This window comes from Solanum pennellii, chromosome 2 (assembly GCF_001406875.1).
Source record: "Solanum pennellii chromosome 2, SPENNV200".
Classification (NCBI taxonomy): Eukaryota; Viridiplantae; Streptophyta; class Magnoliopsida; order Solanales; family Solanaceae; genus Solanum; species Solanum pennellii.
In genome coordinates this window covers 55,639,101-55,660,420 of record NC_028638.1, presented here as the reverse complement: position 1 = coordinate 55,660,420, position 21,320 = coordinate 55,639,101, and the positions used below count along the sequence as shown (strand labels likewise).

The window sequence follows — 21,320 nt, the reverse complement described above, 5'->3', positions numbered from 1 at the left end:
GTGAGTTTGTTATTCTTTCTATTTAGTTAGATTCTCATTTTGTTAGATGAGTTTAGCGTGTATAAATGTACAAAAATCAGCTCAGTGATAGTTTTCATTTTGCACAACTTCAACTTCACTTCTGATTTTGCTCTGTCAAAGTTCAAAGCTCCTCCCATAGAGTTCTTAGACAATATTGATTAGGAAGTCATCTTTTCCACAGCATTGGAAGTGAGCTTTGGATTGCACGTAAGAATACCTATGATTTGAGCAATTCATTTTTGTCTAACTATGATAGTCGAACTTTAACCAAGTTAATTACAATTATCAAAATATACTACTGGAAATAAAGGTTCTTCAATCACGAATCACTAAAAAATTGTGTTGTTGAATGCTCTTTGTTTTTTATTCATTTCTATTGAACCAATTTACAGGAGAAAAGCATGAATGAGAATAGATTATCATTGTGATAGTGAGAAACATCCTGATTTTTCTATGAAAAATTACACTTTTTTTCTCCTAGTTGAATTAAAATTATCAATAAGAATAACCAGCAAATATTTTTCAGTAAAAAGTTTTAACAGTGAAATAGTGATTATTGTCTATGTATAGGACCGGTTTGGCCATATAACTTGACAATATATTTGGGTCAAGTTTCAACGTTTGAGAAGTTTTAAAAATTACGCCAAATTTTTATATTTTATAAAAAAAATATCATTGTACAAAATCATATTTTTTTTTAAAAAAAAGTAGTCATATTTTTGGAAAAAATTGAGCCAAATATATAATTGAACTCTATCAAAAACTTCACTCAAATATAATTTATCAAAAATATTTGAAAATTTGGGACCAAAGCCGCTAAGAGTAAGTAGCTTCCAGCTCATTTATTGTCCATGTCCCAACACCCAACTCTCACCTAACATACTCCTCTCGGTAAGAAGATGAAAAAAAAGACAAAGAATCAGCAAATCATCATATGTCCAAACAAATCTCTTTCTCTCAACATCTGCCAAACACATTCATTTGTACGTATTTTGATATTTGATTCTTTCACAAATAAGTAATGTTCAACCATTTCATCTTCGAGGTGGTTTTTTAATCAGAAATTATATAAAACTTTCACTATTAGTAAATAACAAATTAGCGACTGATAAAATTTTTATCATGTTAAGACCCGTAATAAATTATACGAAAATTCAATTAGCTAAACTATTTAGCAACGGATTTTCTAGGAACTATCAATCAAATTCCATCATATTTAGTACTGTTTCATTTGTTAAGAAATACTCCTAAGTCCCTAACAAGCAATCTTAAGTGAGTTAGTTGGATATCACACGGTTCTCAGTTGATTGTCTATCTAAATTTTTACCTTACCCATAAGGGTTTAATTTATAGCTTGTGAAAGAAAAACAACAACATAATTTACGTTGCATTAATGATTAGGGCAAGCAGTCTAGAAACATGTTAAATAAAAGAGATGAGTCATGAACAGCTAGCACATTTCTGATGTGTCACAAACTCAGCAGTGTACATGCATCAAAAAGTTTTGGCAGTAAATGACTCATTATTGTCTTCTGCCAAAACGTGTAAAGAGCCCTTTTTTAATTTATTTTTTAAAAGAAAAAAACTATATGGAATCTTAGCCGTTATTTTTGTTGACGGTCAAATTAATAGTACTGTTTTACTTGAATCGACCAAAAAATATACATACTGCTACTTCTCTTTTTAACTAAGTAGAGGTTCATGATTATATTTATGTCAATCTTCTTGAGATTTTTTATTTTTATTAAAAAGTTACAAGATTATTATAAATATATGATTGGTTATTATTATATATTAACGTAAAATCATTATATAAATTCACTTTTTAAATTGAGATAAGTTTTATTTTTTAGGTTAATATAGACCAAGACTACAGGAGTACAGATTTGAGCTATTGCTGGCTAGGACTCTTTCTTATTATTTTGAAGAGTTGAGCTATTACGGGCTTGGACTAAATCATCTATTGGGCCTATGTAATAAATGAAGGGCAACTGTCACATATAGCAAAGAAAAAATTTATATTTGTATGCTATAGCAAACTTTGCATGATTGCGCTCCATAGCAAACATAAAATTGTATAATTCGCTGGCCTAAATTGTATAATTCGCTGGCCTATTTCGCTGCAATTGTATAATTCGCTATCATATTTCACTGCAATTGTATAATGCACAATTGTATAATTCACTGCCTATTTCGCTGCAATATTAAGTGTATAGCAAGAAGATATATGTTTTTCTCTCGCTTTATACAAAAACAGAAATACAATATATACACTTCTGTTGTATAAAGCTAGAGAAATTTGTATTTCACTGCAATTGTATAATTCGCAATTGTATAATTCGTTGACCTTTTTCTCTCCAATATTTGAAGTAAAATGTTTGTAAATTGTATAATTGAGTGTATAACACGAAGATATATATTTTTGCATGTGTATATATAATTTTCTCTCGCTTTATATAAAACAGAAACAGAATTATACACTTATTTGTATAAAGCGAGAGAGGCAAGCGAGAATGGAGAGTGGCGAGCGAGATTTCTGGGAGAGAGACGCTGGCAAATTTTAACTAACATTTGCTATGGAGCACAATTAAATCAAATCCTATCTATTCCATTTATTTTAAGTTATTAGTTTGCTATTATATACAATTTTCCCATAAATGAATTCAGTTGGGCCGTTTCCAAGCCCAAACAAATGTCTTAAGAAATTAGATGACTAGTATGGTCAGCCAATGGTTGTTATCTTATTTAGTTCTTGATGAGCAAGTAAGTAATCTAATCAATTAGTATGACACGTTTGGATATCTAAACTCCTTAATTAATTGCGGTCAAAGATAGATAATATTCTTCTATACTTGAGAAAAGACCACATTTTTCTATCCCTTGATGTACACCGTTGCTAGAGTTTTCACAATCTCTTTTTCAATTTTGTTCGACTCGAATACAACTTTGTTCATTATTTTTTTTCTTTCTTTGGCTAGTGTAATACTAATAAAATATTATCATCCTTGACCCTAAAAAGAAATTATCACATGGTCTCAATTTTTTTGTCCATCATATAATTTTAAAAATATTAATTACAAAGAAAATAAGCATCATCAGTAAAAATTACTGAGTTGGTGCAACAAGTGATATTTCATAAAATAGTTTACAAATTAATTTTTTTTATTAATGCATTTTTAATTAAACTCATCGTACCAAACTTGTATAATACAATCTACAATTTTTTCGTGTTAGGTTATTAGCATTTTAATATTAATATTTAACATATTAACTTGCTTTATTTTGGAGTTATAAGAATGAACATTGGAATGGATGACTTCTACATCATCCATTAGCATTGGTTATCCATCAATGTATTTCATTCTTAATTCCTCCATTACTCCCTTTGTAACCTATGTAACATATGTAACTCCCTTTGTAACATATGTAACATATGTAACTCCTATTGTAACTTATGTAACCTATGTAACTCCCATTGTAACCTATGTAACTCCTAAAGCCATTATCTTCACTATTTACTACCTCCATTATCTTCCTATTCATTGCTAGGAAGACTTCTTGTAGTATAAATAGTGGTAGTCTTCATTTGGTTTTAGAGACATACAATTCATAAGAGAAAAACAAAGAGTGAAAGAGTTAGTCTAAAAGAGAGTTCTTATTAGTTGAAGGGAGGTGTTCTTTTTTGTGGAGCTTTGGACTCAACTCTTGTCCAGAGTTGTTGAGTTATACTTTGTGAAGGCTGTTGTATCCTGGAGGGGACAAGTCAAAGAGGACTACTGCTGGACCGGTGAAAACATTTGCTGCAGTGGGCTTGAATCTCCTTAAAGAGAGCGAGATATCCGCGCCTCAGCCTGAAGAGATTAATTTCTTCATTTTATTTTCAATTGTAATCTTGCAATTTTATTATCTTGTAAGTTTTTTCACTAACAATTTTAAGGAGATTCAACATGACTGCAATTGAAAAAATCACGGGTATCAAGATGGAATACCTTAACAAGCCATTTCGGTTCAATGGTAACCATTTCAAGAGATGGAAGGGTAAAGTACTTTTCTACTTAAGTCTTCTCAATGTTTCTTACGTATTAACTGAGAAGAATCCAAATAAAGAAGACATCACCACTATGAATGATGATGAAACTATTTCTCATCTAGAGAAAGTGGAAAAGTACGATGGTGATTCCTATAAGTGTCGGTATTATCTTCTTAATTGTCTATCTGATAATTTTTATGATTATTATGATAGAACTTACTCTAGTGCAAAGAAAATTTGGAAGGCATTGCAGAGTAAGTATGATACCGAAGAGGCTGGAGCGAAAAAATATGCAGCTAGTAGATTTTTTCGTTTTCAAATGGTGGACAACAAATCAGTGGTAGATCAAGCTCAAGACTTCATCATGATTGTTGGAGAGCTTAGGTCCGAAGAGGTTAAAATTGGAGATAACCTTATTGTTTGTGGCATAGTGGATAAACTTCCACCTTCTTGGAAGGAATTTCAAAAAACTATGCGCCACAAACAAAAGGAAACCTCTCTTGAAAGCTTGATAATGAAAATCCGCATGGAAGAAGAAGCAAGAGGCCAAGATGCACTTTTACAAACAGAAGAGAACAACATCACATCGAAGGTAAATTTAATTACTTCGAATAATGCTACTCCTGAAACTCACAAAAATACTTCTTTAAAGCCTAAGAAGAAAAAATTCAAGAAAAATAATGGTAGACCTCCCAAGAAAAATAATGGTGAAAATCACCAAGCACAAAATCAACAAGTTCAAGAAAAGGGACCATGCTTTGTTTATGGCAAGAGTGGGCATATTGCTCGATTTTGCAAATTCCGGAAACGTGGTCCTAACCCTTAGGCAAACGTTACCGAAGAACCTTTTGTGGCGGTTTACCGACATAAACATGGTTGAGAATGTTGATGGATGGTGGGCTGATTCTGGTGCAAAACCGTCATGTCTGTTGTGACAAAGACTGGTTTACAAAATATACTCATTTTGAGGAGCCCAAAACCATCATGCTTGGTGATGCTCGCACTACTCAAGTGCTTGGAAAGGGAGATGTTGAATTGTGTTTTACTTCTGGAAGGATATTAACATTGAAAGATGTACTTTATACTCCTTCTATGAGAAAAAATTTGATGTCTAGTTTTCTTCTTAATAAAGCAGGCTTTAAACAAATTATTGAATCTGATCAATATGTAATAGTGAAGAAAGGTATTTTCGTGGGGAAGGGGTATGCATGTGATGGGATGTTTAAGTTGAATGTTGAAATGAATAAAACATCTACTTCTGTTTATATGCTTTCTTCTACTAATTTTTGGCATGCTCGTTTGTGTCATATTAATGATCGTTATGTTGGAATCATGAGTAGTTTAGGATTAATCCCAATGGTTAAAAAGAATTTTGAAAAGTGTGAGGCTTGTAGTAAAGCCAAGATCACTAAAAGGCCTCATTTTCAAGTTGAAAGAAAAACTGATTTGTTAGAATTAGTTCATACTGATATTTGTGAACTTGGTGGAATTCTAACTCGTGGAGGTAATAGATATTTTATCACTTTCATTGATGATTTTTCTAAGTTTACATATGTTTACTTGATGAAAAATAAAAGTGATGCTTTTGAAAATTTCAAAACTTATCTCAATGAGGTTGAAAATCAGTTTGGAAGAAAAATAAAAAGATTTAGAAGTGATAGAGGCCGTGAATATGAATCAAATGAGTTTAATTCTTTTGTTAGATCATTGGGAATAATTCATGAAACTACTCCTCCTTACTCTCCTTCGTCTAATGGAGTAGCAGAAAGGAAAAATAGAACTTTGGTTGAATTGACTAATGCCATGCTTATTGAGTCACATGCACCTTTAAATTTTTGGGGTGAAGCTATCTTAACTGCTTGTTATGTGTTGAATCGTGTGCCTCATAAAAAGTCTAAATTGACACCTTTTGAATTGTGGAAAGGTTACAAGCCAAGTTTGGGATATCTAAGAGTTTGGGGTTGCCTAGCCTTTGTGAGGCTAATGGATCCCAAGATTACAAAGTTGGGTAAGAAAGTTACTACTTGTGCTTTTCTTGGTTATGCTTCAAATAGTACAGCCTATAGATTTTTTAATCTTGAAGATAATATTGTAATAGAATCTGGTGATGCTATTTTTCATGAAAATAAATTTCCTTTTGATACTAAAAATAGTGGGGGTCAAAGGATTGAACAAAATATTTTGTCACTACCTAGTTCTTCTACTTCAACTTTGAAAAATAAAGAAGTTGTTGATTTTGAGTTAAGAAGAAGTAAAAGAGCTAGAGTAGAAAAAGATTTTGGTCCTGATTTTTATGTGTTTAATGTTGAAAATGACCCTCTAACTTTGAAAGAAGCATTATCTTCACATGATTCTATTTTTTGGAAAGAGGCTGTAAATGATGAAATGGAATCTCTAATTTCTAATAAAACTTGGAAGTTAGTTGATTTACCACCGGGTTGTAAAACAATTGGTTGCAAATGGGTCTTAAGGAAAAAGTTGAAACCGGATGGTTCTATTGATAAATACAAGGCTAGGCTAGTTGCAAAAGGTTTTAAACAACTAGAAGGCCTAGAATTTTTTGATACTTTTTCTCCGGTAACAAGAATTACATCCATTAGACTTTTAGTTGCTATGGCTGCAATTTTTGATTTGCAAATTCATCAAATGGATGTAAAAACTGCTTTTCTAAATGGAGACCTAAATGAAGAAATTTATATGGACCAACCCGAGTGTTTTGTTGAAGCAGGCCAAGAAAGCAAAGTATGTAAACTTACTAAATCCCTATATGGCTTGAAACAGGCACCAAAGCAATGGCATGAAAAGTTTGATTCCTGCATGATTGAAAATGATTTTAAAACAAATGAGTGTGATAAGTGCATATATCATAAGTCTTGGAATAATTCACATGTGATCATTTGCCTATATGTTGATGATTTGTTGATCTTTGGCTCTAACATGAATGTTATTGATGAAGCTAAAAATGTTCTTAGAAGCCATTTTGATATGAAAGATCTTGGTGAGGCAAATTTTATTCTTGGAATAAAAATAACAAGAACATGTGAGGGGATTTTCCTTGACCAGTCACATTATGTTGAGAAAATTTTGAAAAAATATAACTTTCATGATTGCAAGCATGTTGCTACTCCTTTTGATTCAAGTGTTCACTTATTTCCTGTTGAAAGTGAAAATGATGTAATAAATCAAAAGGAATATGCTAGTATAATCGGAAGTTTGAGATATGTGACTGATTGCACTAGGCCTGATATTGCATATGCAGTAGGAGTACTTGGCAGGTTTACAAGCAAGCCAGGTAATGAACATTGGCATGCTATAACAAGAGTTATGAGATATTTAATTGGAACGAAAAATTGTGGTTTGTTCTATAAAAAATATCCTGCTGTACTTGAAGGCTTTTGTGATGCGGATTGGAACACTTTGTCAGGTGATTCCTGTTCTACCACTGGTTATGTCTTTACTTTAGGTGGTGGTGCTGTTTGTTGGAGATCAAAAAAGCAAACTATAATTGCTAACTCTACCATGGAGGCTGAACTAATTGCTTTAGCTTCAGCTAGTGAGGAAGCGAATTGGTTAAGAGATTTATTGTTTCAAATTCCTTATTTTGAAAAACCAATTCCTCCTATTTTAATTCATTGTGATAGCACCGCTGCAATTGGTAGAGTTCAAAACCGTTATTACAACGGTAAATCCAGACCTATAAGGAGGAAACACAGTAATGTAAGATCGTATTTGACAAATGGTACCATTAATGTTGATTATGTCAAATCTTGTGATAATCTTGCAGATCCTCTTACGAAGGCCTTAACAAGAGAAAAGGTCTGGAGCACATCGAGGGGGATGGGATTGAAGCCTACAAATCCTTGAGTCATATATGAGGAAACCCAACCTGGGGACTAGAGATCCTATAACCAGGTTCAAAGGGAAAAACTAATCATATGATGACTTGTTGTGAAAAATGCACTAATTTTTTTTTCCCTCCCTATGATGTGAGTGCATTATTTCCTGTAGTTTGTGAAGGTTGAGTTGATAAAACTCTTAATGAGTATCTGTAGCCCGTATGGGTGGAGTGTTAATCTTACAGGAGCACTCTCGACAGATTTCACCTATGTGATGTGTGGAAGTAGGTCGCTTCCTATGAGAATGGGGCTTATTCTCAAATGCACTCATGAAACCGGGATAGCACATGGCCATAACGTGCTGGCTGTTAAAGCTTATGTCAACACCTTGATTATTATGTGTGAGCAGTGATATTTTATTTCCCTTAAGCAGTCATAGTTCAAGTCTGAGACCACTACGACTCTGGAGTAAAAGTTACTGTTTCACTAAGTGGAGGTTCAATGCAGAGCACACCTTCATTATGCATAGTAGTCTTCCTTCAACTGATATACTCTCTTATCTAAATATTAAAATGAGTGGGGGATTGTTAGGTTATTAGCATTTTAATATTAATATTTAACATATTAAATTGCTTTATTTTGGAGTTATAAGAATGAACATTGGAATGGATGACTTCTACATCATCCATTAGCATTGGTTATCCATCAATGTATTTCATTCTTAATTCCTCCATTACTCTTTGTAACCTATGTAACCTATGTAACTCCCATTGTAACCTATGTAACCTATGTAACTCCCATTGTAACTTATGTAACCTATGTAACTCCCATTGTAACCTATGAAACTCCTAAGGCCATTATCTTCACTATTTACTACCTCCATTATCTTCCTATTCATTGCTAGGAAGACTTCTTGTAGTATAAATAGTGGTAGTCTTCATTTGGTTTTAGAGACACACAATTCATAAGAGAAAACAAAGAGTGAAAGAGTTAGTCTAAAAGAGAGTTCTTATTAGTTGAAGGGAGGTGTTCTTTTTTGTGGAGCTTTGGACTCAACTCTTGTCCAGAGTTGTTGAGTTATACTATGTGAAGGCTGTTATATCCTGGAGGGGACAAGTCAAAGAGGACTACTGCTGGACCGGTGAAAACATTTGCTGCAGTGGGCTTGAATCTCCTTAAAGAGAGCGAGATATCCGCGCCTCAGCCTGAAGAGATTACTTTCTTCATTTTATTTTCAATTGTAATCTTGCAATTTTATTATCTTGTAAGTTTTTTCACTAACACTCTTATATATGAACAGGTTTATCCGATGTCCATAGGAAAGATGATGGATTTCTTGGAGTTGAAAAAAATAAAATAACATTAAATTTTTCTTTTTGGTATAATAATAATTGGTTGGGAAGTTATGTAGTCTGGTGAATGGTAGGTAGAGAATAAAAAGGAAAGGGGTAGAAGATACTTATGATAAACATACACGTAACTCACAAAATAGGCATTAGGAGAAGAATTTTCAAAAGGTCGATACACGCCCACTAAAAAACAGAAAATTTAACACTTGAAATCCCAATTTGAACAAACCTATTTATTAATCATTAGTAAATTCTAATTTTACTTCTTCGGCAATTTCCTTTAATTATGAATTTGAATTAATTTAAACATCTACTTTAATCCCATTAAATATGAATCACATTTTCAATTATATGATTTGGACCTTAAAGAATTCGATCATATTTTAATCTCTTTATAATTTCATGAAATATTTAAAATATTTTTTTAAAATATATATTATATTATATGAAGTCTTTACATAAACCTAATTAAAATTTAAAATTATAATTTTCGAGAATTCTAATTAAAATTGAACCGAAATTCGAATAAAATTTCAATAAATATACAGTTGTTTAGAAGAGAGTAGTAGAGTCCGAAATGCAACATACAGTTGTGTTTACCGAGTCCTGCGTTATCACCACGCTTCTTACTCACCACACAAAATATCTCTGGTTTATACACAATTCTCAAGAAAAAAACGAGAGGCCACAAATTTTTGTAAATTACACGTGTCAATATCTCGTTAAACGCGCTTCGGCTCTAGTCCTATATAAATAAGATCAACACCTCTTCGTTAAATTATGTGCTTCGTTCCTTGAAGAAACAAAAATTCTAGACCTAAAAATATTTCTCTCTTCCCACTTTTGCCGATTAATTCACAAATTCAAAGCTTTCTTCTGAAATCCTTTGGAGATCTTCTCTTTCTATTTGCATCGTCGATCGAATTAAACTGTAAGGTTTAATTTTTTTCTTTTCATTGATTTTTTATTGTTTCTTGAATTTTGTGCGTTTTCTGATATGGGTTTGAAATTTGATTTGTGTTATCTAGGGTTTGGTTGAAGAAGCATTAATTCATCTAAGGAGGTCTCTCATATCACCAATTTTTGTACGTAAAGATTCTCTTGCTTTATTCTTTGTATCGTTTTGCACCGTTGTTCTTGTTTTTGATGTATAATGCTTGGCGTTGTTCTGATTAAAGTTCTATTTTCCCCATTTTTTTCGCTGCTTTGCTTTGTTTACGTTAAATTCTTTGTCATTGTTTACAGAATTGATTTCTTGATAGAACCTTATCGATTTGTCAACTTTCATAAGTTTTCTATGGCTTCTTTGACCGCCCCCTGCAATAATTTGGTTTTCCTTTTGATGTAACTGAAGCCGTTTCTTGTTATTGTTTTAAAGAAAATAGGTATGAGTTTTTAGATTTGATTAGTGTTTGTTTGGTCTTTCTTATGGGTGAATGAAATTGACGGAAGCTATTTTATTTGCTTTACATTCTTGGATTTCGATATGCATGTCTTGAACCAAGGGTTTTTATTGTGAACAATCTCTCTAGGCCATTTTATTTGCTTTACATTCTTGAATTTCGATATGGATTTCTTGAACCAAGAGTTTTTATTGTGACCAATCTCTCTAAGCTATTTTATTTGCTTTACATTCTTGAATTTCGATATGGATTTCTTGAACCAAGGGTTTTTATTGTGAACAATCTCTGTAAGCTATTTAATTTGCTTTACATTCTTGAATTTCGATATGGATTTCTTGAACCAAGGGTTTTTATTGTGGACAATCTCTCTAATTTCTGAAGGGATACCACCCTCATCAGACCCATTTGTGTTATTACGTAAGCTATGCATCACTTGTTGAAATTGACAGTATAAAACTGAAAGATGCTATTACACATTTAATTTTCTTTTTTTTTTTCGAAAACATATTATAGATATAGTATCTGTTTCTTTTTGGTTTTTCTTCTCGGGTTTGTTGGTATAATTTACCATCTCGAAGTAAGTTGACAAGCTTCAAGTAGCTATTCTTTTTTACCTTTAGTTGTTAGTATAGATGTAAGCCAGCTCTTCCGGTTCAGTGTAGTCCCATGTATACGCTGTGTACGCAGAACTGACCCCCCTGCCTTGAAGGGGAAAGAGCCAGCATACACTTTGTACCAATATTTACTTGCGTTGGATCAAAGGCCTAAAAGCACATCATTGGTTTGGTTTTTGATGTGTCATTATATTCATTTATAGTTGCTGAACTATTTGCTGATTGCTCTATCAAGTCCATAATTCTTATTTATTCTGTCCGTCTGCTCTATTTTCATTGATTTAAGCAGGTAGGAATCCATGAACTAATGGAGTCTAAAGGTGGGAAGAAGAAGTCTAGTAGTAGTTCCTTATGTTACGAAGCTCCCCTAGGTTACACTATTGAAGACGTTCGACCAAACGGTGGAATCAAGAAATTCAGATCAGCTGCATACTCCAACGTGAGTTTATTTATCCTTTACCTTATGGCATTCCATCTGTTTGTATCTTCTTGTGTATATAATGACTGTTTGCTCTACTATGTCTTTTTCATATGCAGTGCACTCGCAAGCCATCCTGAGATTTCCCGTGTTTTAGAATAAACCACCAGAGGTGGTTCCAGTATTAAGTAGTTTAAATTTAGAATTCTGTTCTTCTCAACACTTCTTCTTCATCCCTCATCCTCGTTACGCTCTCCAAAAAGTAATCCTTCCTGAACACACTCTTTCAAGCAAGATGGAATTGCCGGTTTCTGCCATCGGATTTGAAGGTTACGAAAAGAGACTTGAGATTTGCTTTTTCGAGTTAGGAAACTCTTATGGCCCTGGTTGTGGCCTACGGTCCCTCTCCAAAGATCAATTGGATGAAATTCTGACACCTGCTGCATGCACCATAGTGTCTTCATTGGCAAATGATGAAGTGGACTCTTATGTCCTTTCAGAGTCCAGCCTCTTTGTCTACGCTTACAAGATCATAATCAAAACTTGTGGCACCACAAAACTGCTGCTCTCGATCCCACCCATTCTTAAGTTAGCTGACGCACTTAACCTGAAAGTGAAGTCTGTGAGGTACACACGCGGTAGTTTCATCTTTCCTGGAGCTCAGCCATTCCCACATCGCCACTTCTCCGAAGAAGTGGCTGTACTTGACACATATTTCGGCAAGCTTGGTGCAGGCAGCAATTCATATGTGATGGGCAATGCTGATAAACAACAGAACTGGCATGTCTATACTGCTTCAGCTGAACCTGCCGATGCCAATAATGTGAATCCAGTTTATACACTGGAGATGTGCATGACTAGCTTGGACAAGAAAAAGGCATCCGTATTTTTCAAGACTCAATCTAGCACTGCTGCTGAGATGACTGAAGTTTCAGGCATTCGGAAGATTCTTCCAGAATCAAACATATGTGATTTCGACTTTGATCCCTGTGGTTACTCTATGAATGCTGTTGAAGGCTCCGCAATCTCCACAATTCACATAACCCCTGAGGATGGATTCAGCTATGCAAGTTTTGAAGCAGTGGGTTACGATTTCAGAGCTGTTGACTTGTCTGCAATGATCGAGAGGGTGTTGTCCTGCTTTGGACCTGCAGAGTTCTCCGTGGCATTACACTGTGACCTTCTCGGGAAGGAACTTTACACCGAGTCTGGCCTGGATATCATCGGATATGTGTCTGGAGAAAAGACCACTGAAGTGCTTGGTAAGGGAGGATCGCTTACGTACCTCACATTCAGCAGCGGTGGTAGCTGCGGATCCCCCAGGTCTATCCTTAATAACTGTTGGAGTGAGAACGAGGATGAGGAAATGGAGAAGATATGTTAGTGATAAATATGTCTAATTCTCCTTTTTAGTATGCTAAACTATAGTAGTAATATTGGTTTTTGGTCTTTTAATTCAGTTCTGTGGTGTGGTTTTTGGCTTTTCTGTTACTATATAATATTCAGTTGTCTGGTGTGTGCAATAAAAAAACCTTTTGGGAGAACATATATAAAATATCGTCATTTTGATTATAATATTTGTACTCTTCATGTTTGTTTTGGTGTGTTTTAAGTCTTTGAACATTTACCTTCCGTATTTCTTTCCTTTATAAATCTTCTATTTGAAGGTCCGTCCGTGATTTTATAAACTGTATATCTCTGTTGTTTATTGAAATACTCTTTGACAACTTATGCTTTGCTGCTTCTATCGGTTATAATACTTCTTTTCCAGCTTGTTCTTTGTTTTATTATTTTGTAATTGTCTTTTTCTTTGTTTAGGATAACGTTCAGTAGTATTTGCTACTTCTTTAAGCATGTGTTTACTATTATATTTTCTGTTCATAACATGCACCATTGTTTTCCTTTTATTTGGACCTCTTTGGGTACAGAGTTTGGGGACCAATTCTCTGCTAAAAACACAAAAACATGTCATCGTTGTTGTTGTTTCTTACATCAACGGTTAGCAGTAACCACTTGGAAGGTCTTTTATAGGATGAACTTAACTATTTAAATTTATACTAGCTATTACCTTGTAGGTCTCGTCATACATAATTAAATATTACGGTGATTCTTTCTTTATTGTCTTCTTCTTTTCCTCGAGTTTTGATGCGTTCAAGTCAAAGATTTTTCAGAATCAGCTTCTCTATCTCTTTACGACTGATGAGACCTGTGTACAATTTATTCTCTCAGGTCTCATTAGGTATGTTACTTGTAGTAGTTACAAGCCATTGCTGTTCATTATTCTATCGATTAGTTTGACCAGGATATGGTTTGCAGTCTGATTCAAAAAAATCGTGTACCATCTTTAGAAGTGGTAGCATTTGCCATTGTTAAACTGTCCATTGTTTGCATACACTAATTTGCCAAAATACAAAATTCAAACATATCATATGGTCGAAAATAAAAAAGATGTGCATAATTTCCACTTCCCTATTTTTGATGCAAAAATTGAACTCACATGAAATATCATAGAGAGAAACAATATGTCCATCTATATCATAATACTATCAAATCTGGAAACTCACAGGCTTTAGTGATCAAACTCTCTAGGAAATACTGTCATTAAGATGAATAGAACAGAGAATGCTACAATTGAGAAGATAGTCTTTAATTTCCCGGGCAACAAGCTTGGGATTCAACTATGAGAAAATCAGACGACCAATCTGAGTTGTAAGTGAAATTCCTACCATTAGAAACATAAAGCATAAGCTTCAGTGAAGAAAGATTTGGCATCTACTCAACTACAATCAAAATTGGGGACTCCACATACAAGAACAATAGTTCATTACACTCGTGAGTCTCATGCGTATCATATAATCTTATCAATCACCCTCTGTTGTTGGCTAAGCTGATTATCTTTAAGGAAGCAGAAATTGAACTGAACAATCTTGACATCGGTTCTCTGTAAAGTTTGTGCAGCTATAACTCTGCTATGGAGATTTTCTCTTTGTTCAGTAAGGTCGAAACTTCCTTGCAGCCCTCAACTGTTGTATCCGCTTCTTGTCCTGCTCAAACTTGCTCTGCAGCACCATGATCTCTGTGCACAATACATAAGCCAACAATGATAAGTTACAAACAGAAGAACCAGAAAATAACCATACTGAAATTCAATCTAAGGAATTTATTGGCACTCGAACCAATTAGAAGCCAATCAGTAAGATAGATACTTGTCAAAGCATTGGGATGTACTTCAGTCAAGAAAAACTTAACATTATTGGGCATAAACTACAAGTAGAATAACGGAAGAGAGACTGGTTTTAAAACCAACAAATATAAGCTACTGAAGCAGTCCAACTTTTATGCGATTGAAAGATGGGCCACAGTTCCATGATAAAGGGAAAAGTTCACAACCGCCATCACACACAAATAAGTCGAAGAGAGTGCTGGGACAACTCAATCTTGCAAAATAGAAGATCTCAAGAACAAACATGCATGAATGCAACTCTTTTTCTCTCGCCAATAAATTCTCTCCATAAGATAGGTACAACTCTTTAAAACTTCAAAAAAAATTGAAGCTGCTTTTTGAGGTGGTTTTTAAGAGGTCAAATTCACTGCTGTTTCAAGATTATCTGAGGCTCATTCATCTACCATGAATGACAGAAAAAAATTCTCCACCAATGATAAAACAAATAACCAAAAACACGGCTGCCTTTTCAAGCATATCCTATATTGACTAACTTATCTATGACCTTTTCATTTTTGATTGATTAATTAGATAAATTTAAAATTTCGAGATTTCAAATTTACCTTTTAGAAAAATTTTAATTGAGAAAAACAAAGTCAATTGGATACATATGGCGGCAGAAAGTACTAACAAAGTCAAAGATAAAATAAACAGACCGTTTCTCTTTGCTTCTCTTTTCTGAAACCGGTAGAAATCTAATCCCACGTCTTTATTTTTCTTCTTGGCCACATTATCCATAACTGCAGCCTGAGAAACAGAACCCACTGCGATTCCAGTTTCAGAATCTGTGGTCTTTTTCCTGCCTTTGTGATGTACAACAACAGTCCATCCACCTTCAGCAGCAAGCGCTTCTTTTTCTTTCTTTTCCTGTACGCACCAAATAGAAAAATATGAAAAGGTAAACAATATTTGAATATATACAACATGATTAGAAGAATTGGATTAGTAAGTTTCTTATTGCTCTAGTTTGAGAGTCCAAAAGAACTAATCTTGTACTTCCTAACTTGGTTCAATACATATTTATTGTTTGACCAAAAAAAGAAAATGATTAGTTGTCGGAAAATAAACAAACTTTTATGACATATCAGTATGAGGGGTGGCCACGAGATAAGGGGAGAACTCTTTAAAGACTAAGTCCAGCAGTTTTTTCAAAATTGAAAATAACCTACGGAAAACTCCAATGATAATTTTTCCCAACCACAAATATGAAAAGGTTCATCAACGTACAAGCATTCTACACATACTCCCAAAAGGATCATTAACATCAATAAATGTCATAATAATCTGGAAACTGATGTACCTGTTCCTTTTTCGCCTCGTAGTCAATTATAAACTCATCAATCCTTTCTTGCAACACATCTAACCCTGGCCTATTCTGATAATAATTAGCAACCCATTCTGCACCCAGAAAAAAGGAGGAAATTTTCTATTTATCAATGTATACTTGTGTTCTCATATACAACATTTCGCACTGCAGTATATCCAAAAAAGATCATTTCTTTGGTGTGTGCAAGCTAGCCTGGACACCAATATTAACCCCGTAAAAAAATGAACATTTCAATTCATCGTGTCTATGAAAATAACTGGCAAAACATTAAAGTAAAACCAGCCATGTGTTACTCAGGTCTCAAAATAAGAAAAAGAAATATTCAACAGCAAGAACTATTGATATGTTGCGAGTAATTTGAACGAGTTTCTTTGGGATATTAAACGAGGAAAATCTCACATCAAAATCATAACGAATATAACACTAGAATCAACAAGTATCGTTATCTTTTTTCTTTTTGAAATAATATTATATTTTTTCAAATCACCAGGTAACAGGTATTTCATATATATATGGAGAGAAGATCATACTTCTCATTCCTTTGGAGTAATCCTCATCCCCTGAAGATAGTTCATAAATCTCTTCTTCTTGAACTTGTTCTCTGTCCACTGGAAAATCATCCTTAGGTATTGATAATGGATGATCCTTCTCTACAATGTCATCGGTCACTTTTAAATTGCCTATAGGAATTAGACAGCATTGAAATTAAAAAAAATTCAAATATAGATCTTAAAACATAAATCGTTGTCTTTTCACGATCATACGCATCAAAAGACGGTCGGTAAATCAAAGTGCATGATGGTCATTGTGTATAACTGTTATCACGAGACCACATGCTTGTACAATAAGTGTGTTGCATTTAACTGGAGCACTGAAATTCATTTCAATTGATAGAAGTGTCATGTCACTACCTTTTAACATTTAGAGTCTTTAACTATATGGTTTTATGTCTATATCTTCTACCGCGATTTCCTAAAATAATTTATAGTTTCCTAGGAGAATTAAGAATTTCTTACTGTTTCCTGGAAATAAATATTTTAGGAACTGCAATCAGGATTCACTTCATTGTGTTCAAAAGTGAAACTTTTCAGTAGTTTCAATGCTGTATAATTATAGACATAAGGGCATGCTAGCAAGTGCTATAGACTGCCCCCGTAACGAGATTAACTTTTTGAAACATCAATTGCTTAACATTTTTCAATACCTTAGATATTTTAAATTTGAATACATGATGAAGAAATAATAGAGTGAAACATGTAACTCAATAACCTTTCTTTCTAACCTCTTTGTCGTTTGGGGACACTGTCAACTTCAGCTTTGCCAGCTTTCTTGTCACTTTTTCTCTTCTTTCTCTTGGATTTTCTTGTCTCCTGATTATCAGGCTCACTTGATATGGTATTATCTCGGCCAATTTCGTCCTCTATTTCATTAGATTGATTAACTCCACCACTCTCAGCAAGTGCGTTATTTTTCCTCTTCTGCTTTGATGATTTGCTCTTTTTCTTTTCCCCAGCTGCATTATTTGATTCATCTGCTAAAACCTTAAATAAATCATCCATATAAACCAACAAATTGATGCTCAACATAAATTATTACTTAACTTTACCAATTCTTTACCATTATGATATGTGATATGACATTCATCTATATCATCTTTGCTTCTTCTACTTTGCATATTCAAGTTCTTCTTGTTCCTTTTCTTTTCTTTGGTTACCTTGGGAAAATTTTCCTCTACAAAGAAGGCATCAATCCATCTTTATTCAGGAAACATACAGAAAAAGTAAGAAGTATTGGCTGAGTGAAGAAGTCCAGAAGATCTTGGTAAAGCACATATTTCTTCCTGTTTACCCAACTTTCAGGATCCTTTCCTGTCACGTCTTTTTTTGAGACAAGTAACAATTCTATTCCGTCAATACTTAGCCACCCCAGGAAAAGGTGCTAAGTTGGAAATTTTACAAGCATCGAAGGGTGCTTAAACCCCTACCCAAAACCCTATGCCAATTCAATATACTAATTCTCCTACTTCCCCCTACATATTCTGTTTACACCAAAAAAAGAACAAGCTAAGACAATTCATCCTAATTTTCTCGATAGAACTGCTAGTGCCTTCAAAATGTCTACCATTCCTTTCTTTACATACTGTCCACCAAATGCAAGCAGGAATGATCTTACACCAGTCCTTCTCCCCACCTCTATTCTCAATACTCCACCAATTATTCAGTGCCAAAGTGGAACTATAATATTATAGACAATGTTGAACTCTAGATCTAAAATTGTCCTTTTGGGGTATCAAGTGTGCTGGTAATTTTGCATAAAACATATTATCTTGATTGACATGCATGTATTTTGAAAAAAGACATTGAGAGATAATTCATTAAAATGAAAAGAGAAGTCCCCTCTAAAGGAGATTGGTCTAGATTGCAGCTGAATGTGTGAATCACCTATTTCTCCATAAGACGACCTCAATCAATATGAAGAGCTGAATTAAGTAACTAAATAAACTTTACAACAATGGATAACTCCCAAATAATATCTGATATGAGCAAGGATTAATTCATTGTTATGGTCAGTGCATTGGCATAATGTTTTTCAGCTTGCTGTTTCTGGCTCCTTGCTCTTATAATTGCTAACTTATTGTGGTAGTTGACAATTCTAAAGGAACGTGGATTGATAATGATGAGATGGTTGCTAAGCATTGCATATAATGAGTTTAATACTCTGAAATATTAGGCCCGTCTACTGATAGAGTTTGCTATGAAAAATCAAAAGCAATTAATTTATGCTTTCAACATATACAACAAGATACAGATCACTTAATTGTTAAACCTGTTAGAAGGTGGTTATAACTCCGCAAAAACAGCCAAGAATCGAATAATTTTGAACAAACTTTTCTTCACAGACATGACTGAATATGTATTGACATGAGTGAGATTCAAACTCAAAATGTATCCTATTTGCCACTTGAGATTGATTTATTAGTTGGAAGAAAAAGATAGAAGAGTATATTGCAATGAAAAGTAGAGAAGTTAAAGAGAGAAACATTGAGCCTCACCCAACAATAATATACCATTTTGAACAGAGTTAGAGTTCATTGTTTGTGATTCTCCATCTTTAATCTTCTTTTTCTTCAGCTTCCTCTCCAAGTCCTTAGCTCCCATCTTCCCTCTGTTAATGGAAAACACAACAAATAGGGGAAACAATTTATTATTTTTAGAAACAGAACTTTTGCCCTAGAAAACAATTTCAAGTATAAATTGTGCACCAATACTAATAAAAAAAACCGTACCAAAAACAGAGTAAGGAGAAGATGAAGTATTTGAGAAGTAAATTCCGCTACAATATTGGAGAGAGACGGCAAAGCAGTTAACGGAGGAAGCAATTGCGACCTCTTACAGCCGCCAAGGAGCGGCGAGGTCTCTGAACGTATAAAGTTTGAGACTTGTTTGGCGACTCCAGAACGAAAGAGACGATACAAACGACAGGGTATTGGATATAAAAATAGAAAATACAAAACATACCTCTAAAGTTTTAATTGCGACACTTTAACCCCTCATTTTTTAAACATACCCTACATTTTGCTTTCGAGTTTCGGGTTTGTTTGACCAATTATTCTTGTGTTTGTTTGATTGATTGAGTCATTAAACAAATTACTTTAATAAGAAATCAAATAAAAGACACGCTTCTCCCTTTACTTTGTTCTTTATGTCAGAAATGTATTTAATTTTATTTTTTTTAGAAATACATTTTTATGTAATGAAACTAATGAGGTTGAAGAAACATACTATATGTTCATATATAAAAATATTTTTACAAAAAAATAGTAGTAATCTATATCGACATAGAGATGTCGAAAGCTTTTTAGTATATCTTACATTATTCACCTAATGGAAAGAGCAAAATGCACCCTCTTATAGTTAACACGTTTATTATAATCGTCGTGTAAGTTAATAATTTATATTTTTTCTATTTTAAATAATTTTTGTTTTTGTTTTTTAAGAGTTAATTTGGCTAAATAAGATGGATTAATATGATATTTTAAAATTTAAAATTCAAATATTTAAAAAAAATATGAAAAATAGTACTCTTTAAATTACATTTTTTTTTCATAATTTAAAAAATATATTAATCAAAATTCATATAATTTAACTAATAGAGAAAATTGATAGGAGTATATGAGGACGAAAGGAGTATTAAATAATACTCCACGATTCTCACAACATAAATTATAACCATCAAAAAAATGTTTTTAGTTATTTGATACTTATTTCTATGCAACTAAGACGTAGTGGTACTAATTATTGCTACTATAAAGGGTTCTAATCTATATATATATATATATATAAAGCTGGATATAAAAAATCTGATGTGGCACCTCTCTATGGCCAGCATTTCTATTTATGTTCTATTTCATTTTTTTGATATTTTATTTTCATTTTTAATTTTTTGTTTAAAAAACTGAAAAATATTTAATGCATTACATCATGCTCCTTTAAAACTTCCATCATACTAATACACTTTTAAGTAAATGGAAGATGAAAAGATTAAATCCTTTTCATTTTTCATAACAGTTCATAATTATTTAGCCTATAAAATAAAATAAAAAATTGACTATTGTACAACAATAGTGGAAACCTTCACTTTCTCCCTTCTTCTTCTAATGATGAATATATGGGTATCAATTTTGATATTGAGATGTCCAACGAAGTTTTAGCCCTTGTGATTTTTTCAAGGTAAGGAAAGAAAGAGTATCGCAAGATCTAAATATATTCGTGATGATAAAACTTCTAAAGATATTGATGGTGATGAATATACATATATCAACTTTTTTGAAAAGGGAAAGAGAGTATCTCAGAATCTAAAGATAATGATGGTGATGAATATACGGATATCAAATTTAGTCATTGAGATGTCCAGCGAAATCTAGACCTTGTGAGTTTTTCAAGAAAAAAAGAAAGAAAGGATATCTCAAGAAAAAGATTATGTAACAAAAAATTGTCTTCAAAGTAGATGCCTTTTTTAAAAGAATGTTGATTTCTTTTATATGGAGAACAAAAATTCATAATATGTAAGAAGATATATTTAGAGAAAAAATCAATCAA

At 33.2% G+C, this 21,320-nt stretch overlaps 2 protein-coding genes across 16 annotated transcripts; one reads left to right on the top strand and one right to left on the bottom strand.

The window, feature by feature from the left end:
- The first annotated feature begins 10,006 nt into the window (after positions 1–10,006).
- LOC107011366 (S-adenosylmethionine decarboxylase proenzyme-like) lies at positions 10,007–13,248 on the top strand. Of its 5 annotated transcripts, none has more exons than XM_015210835.2 (4): positions 10,007–10,167; positions 10,265–10,321; positions 11,543–11,692; positions 11,791–13,248. In XM_015210835.2, the coding sequence occupies exon 4, from the start codon at positions 11,967–11,969 to the stop codon at positions 13,053–13,055; it is 1,089 nt and encodes a 362-aa protein (XP_015066321.1). In that variant the 5' UTR covers positions 10,007–10,167; positions 10,265–10,321; positions 11,543–11,692; positions 11,791–11,966; the 3' UTR covers positions 13,056–13,248. The 5 variants fall into 5 exon arrangements, with proteins under 5 accessions (XP_015066321.1, XP_027770692.1, XP_015066322.1 ...); XM_027914891.1 differs by having other exon boundaries at positions 11,540–11,692; XM_027914892.1 differs by having other exon boundaries at positions 10,010–10,172.
- A 991-nt stretch (positions 13,249–14,239) lies between these two features.
- LOC107012020 lies at positions 14,240–19,703 on the bottom strand. Of its 11 annotated transcripts, none has more exons than XM_015211727.2 (8): positions 19,508–19,703; positions 19,274–19,386; positions 17,839–17,952; positions 17,504–17,755; positions 16,752–16,901; positions 16,195–16,292; positions 15,551–15,761; positions 14,240–14,747 (listed from the first exon to the last, which is right to left on the bottom strand). In XM_015211727.2, exons 2-8 carry the CDS (start codon positions 19,377–19,379, stop codon positions 14,662–14,664), a joined length of 1,017 nt encoding a protein of 338 aa, XP_015067213.1. In that variant the 5' UTR covers positions 19,380–19,386; positions 19,508–19,703; the 3' UTR covers positions 14,240–14,661. The 11 variants fall into 11 exon arrangements, with proteins under 11 accessions (XP_015067213.1, XP_015067215.1, XP_015067218.1 ...); XM_015211729.2 differs by having other exon boundaries at positions 19,289–19,386; XM_015211732.2 differs by having other exon boundaries at positions 17,504–17,734; positions 19,289–19,386.
- Between the last annotated feature and the right edge of the window lie 1,617 nt (positions 19,704–21,320).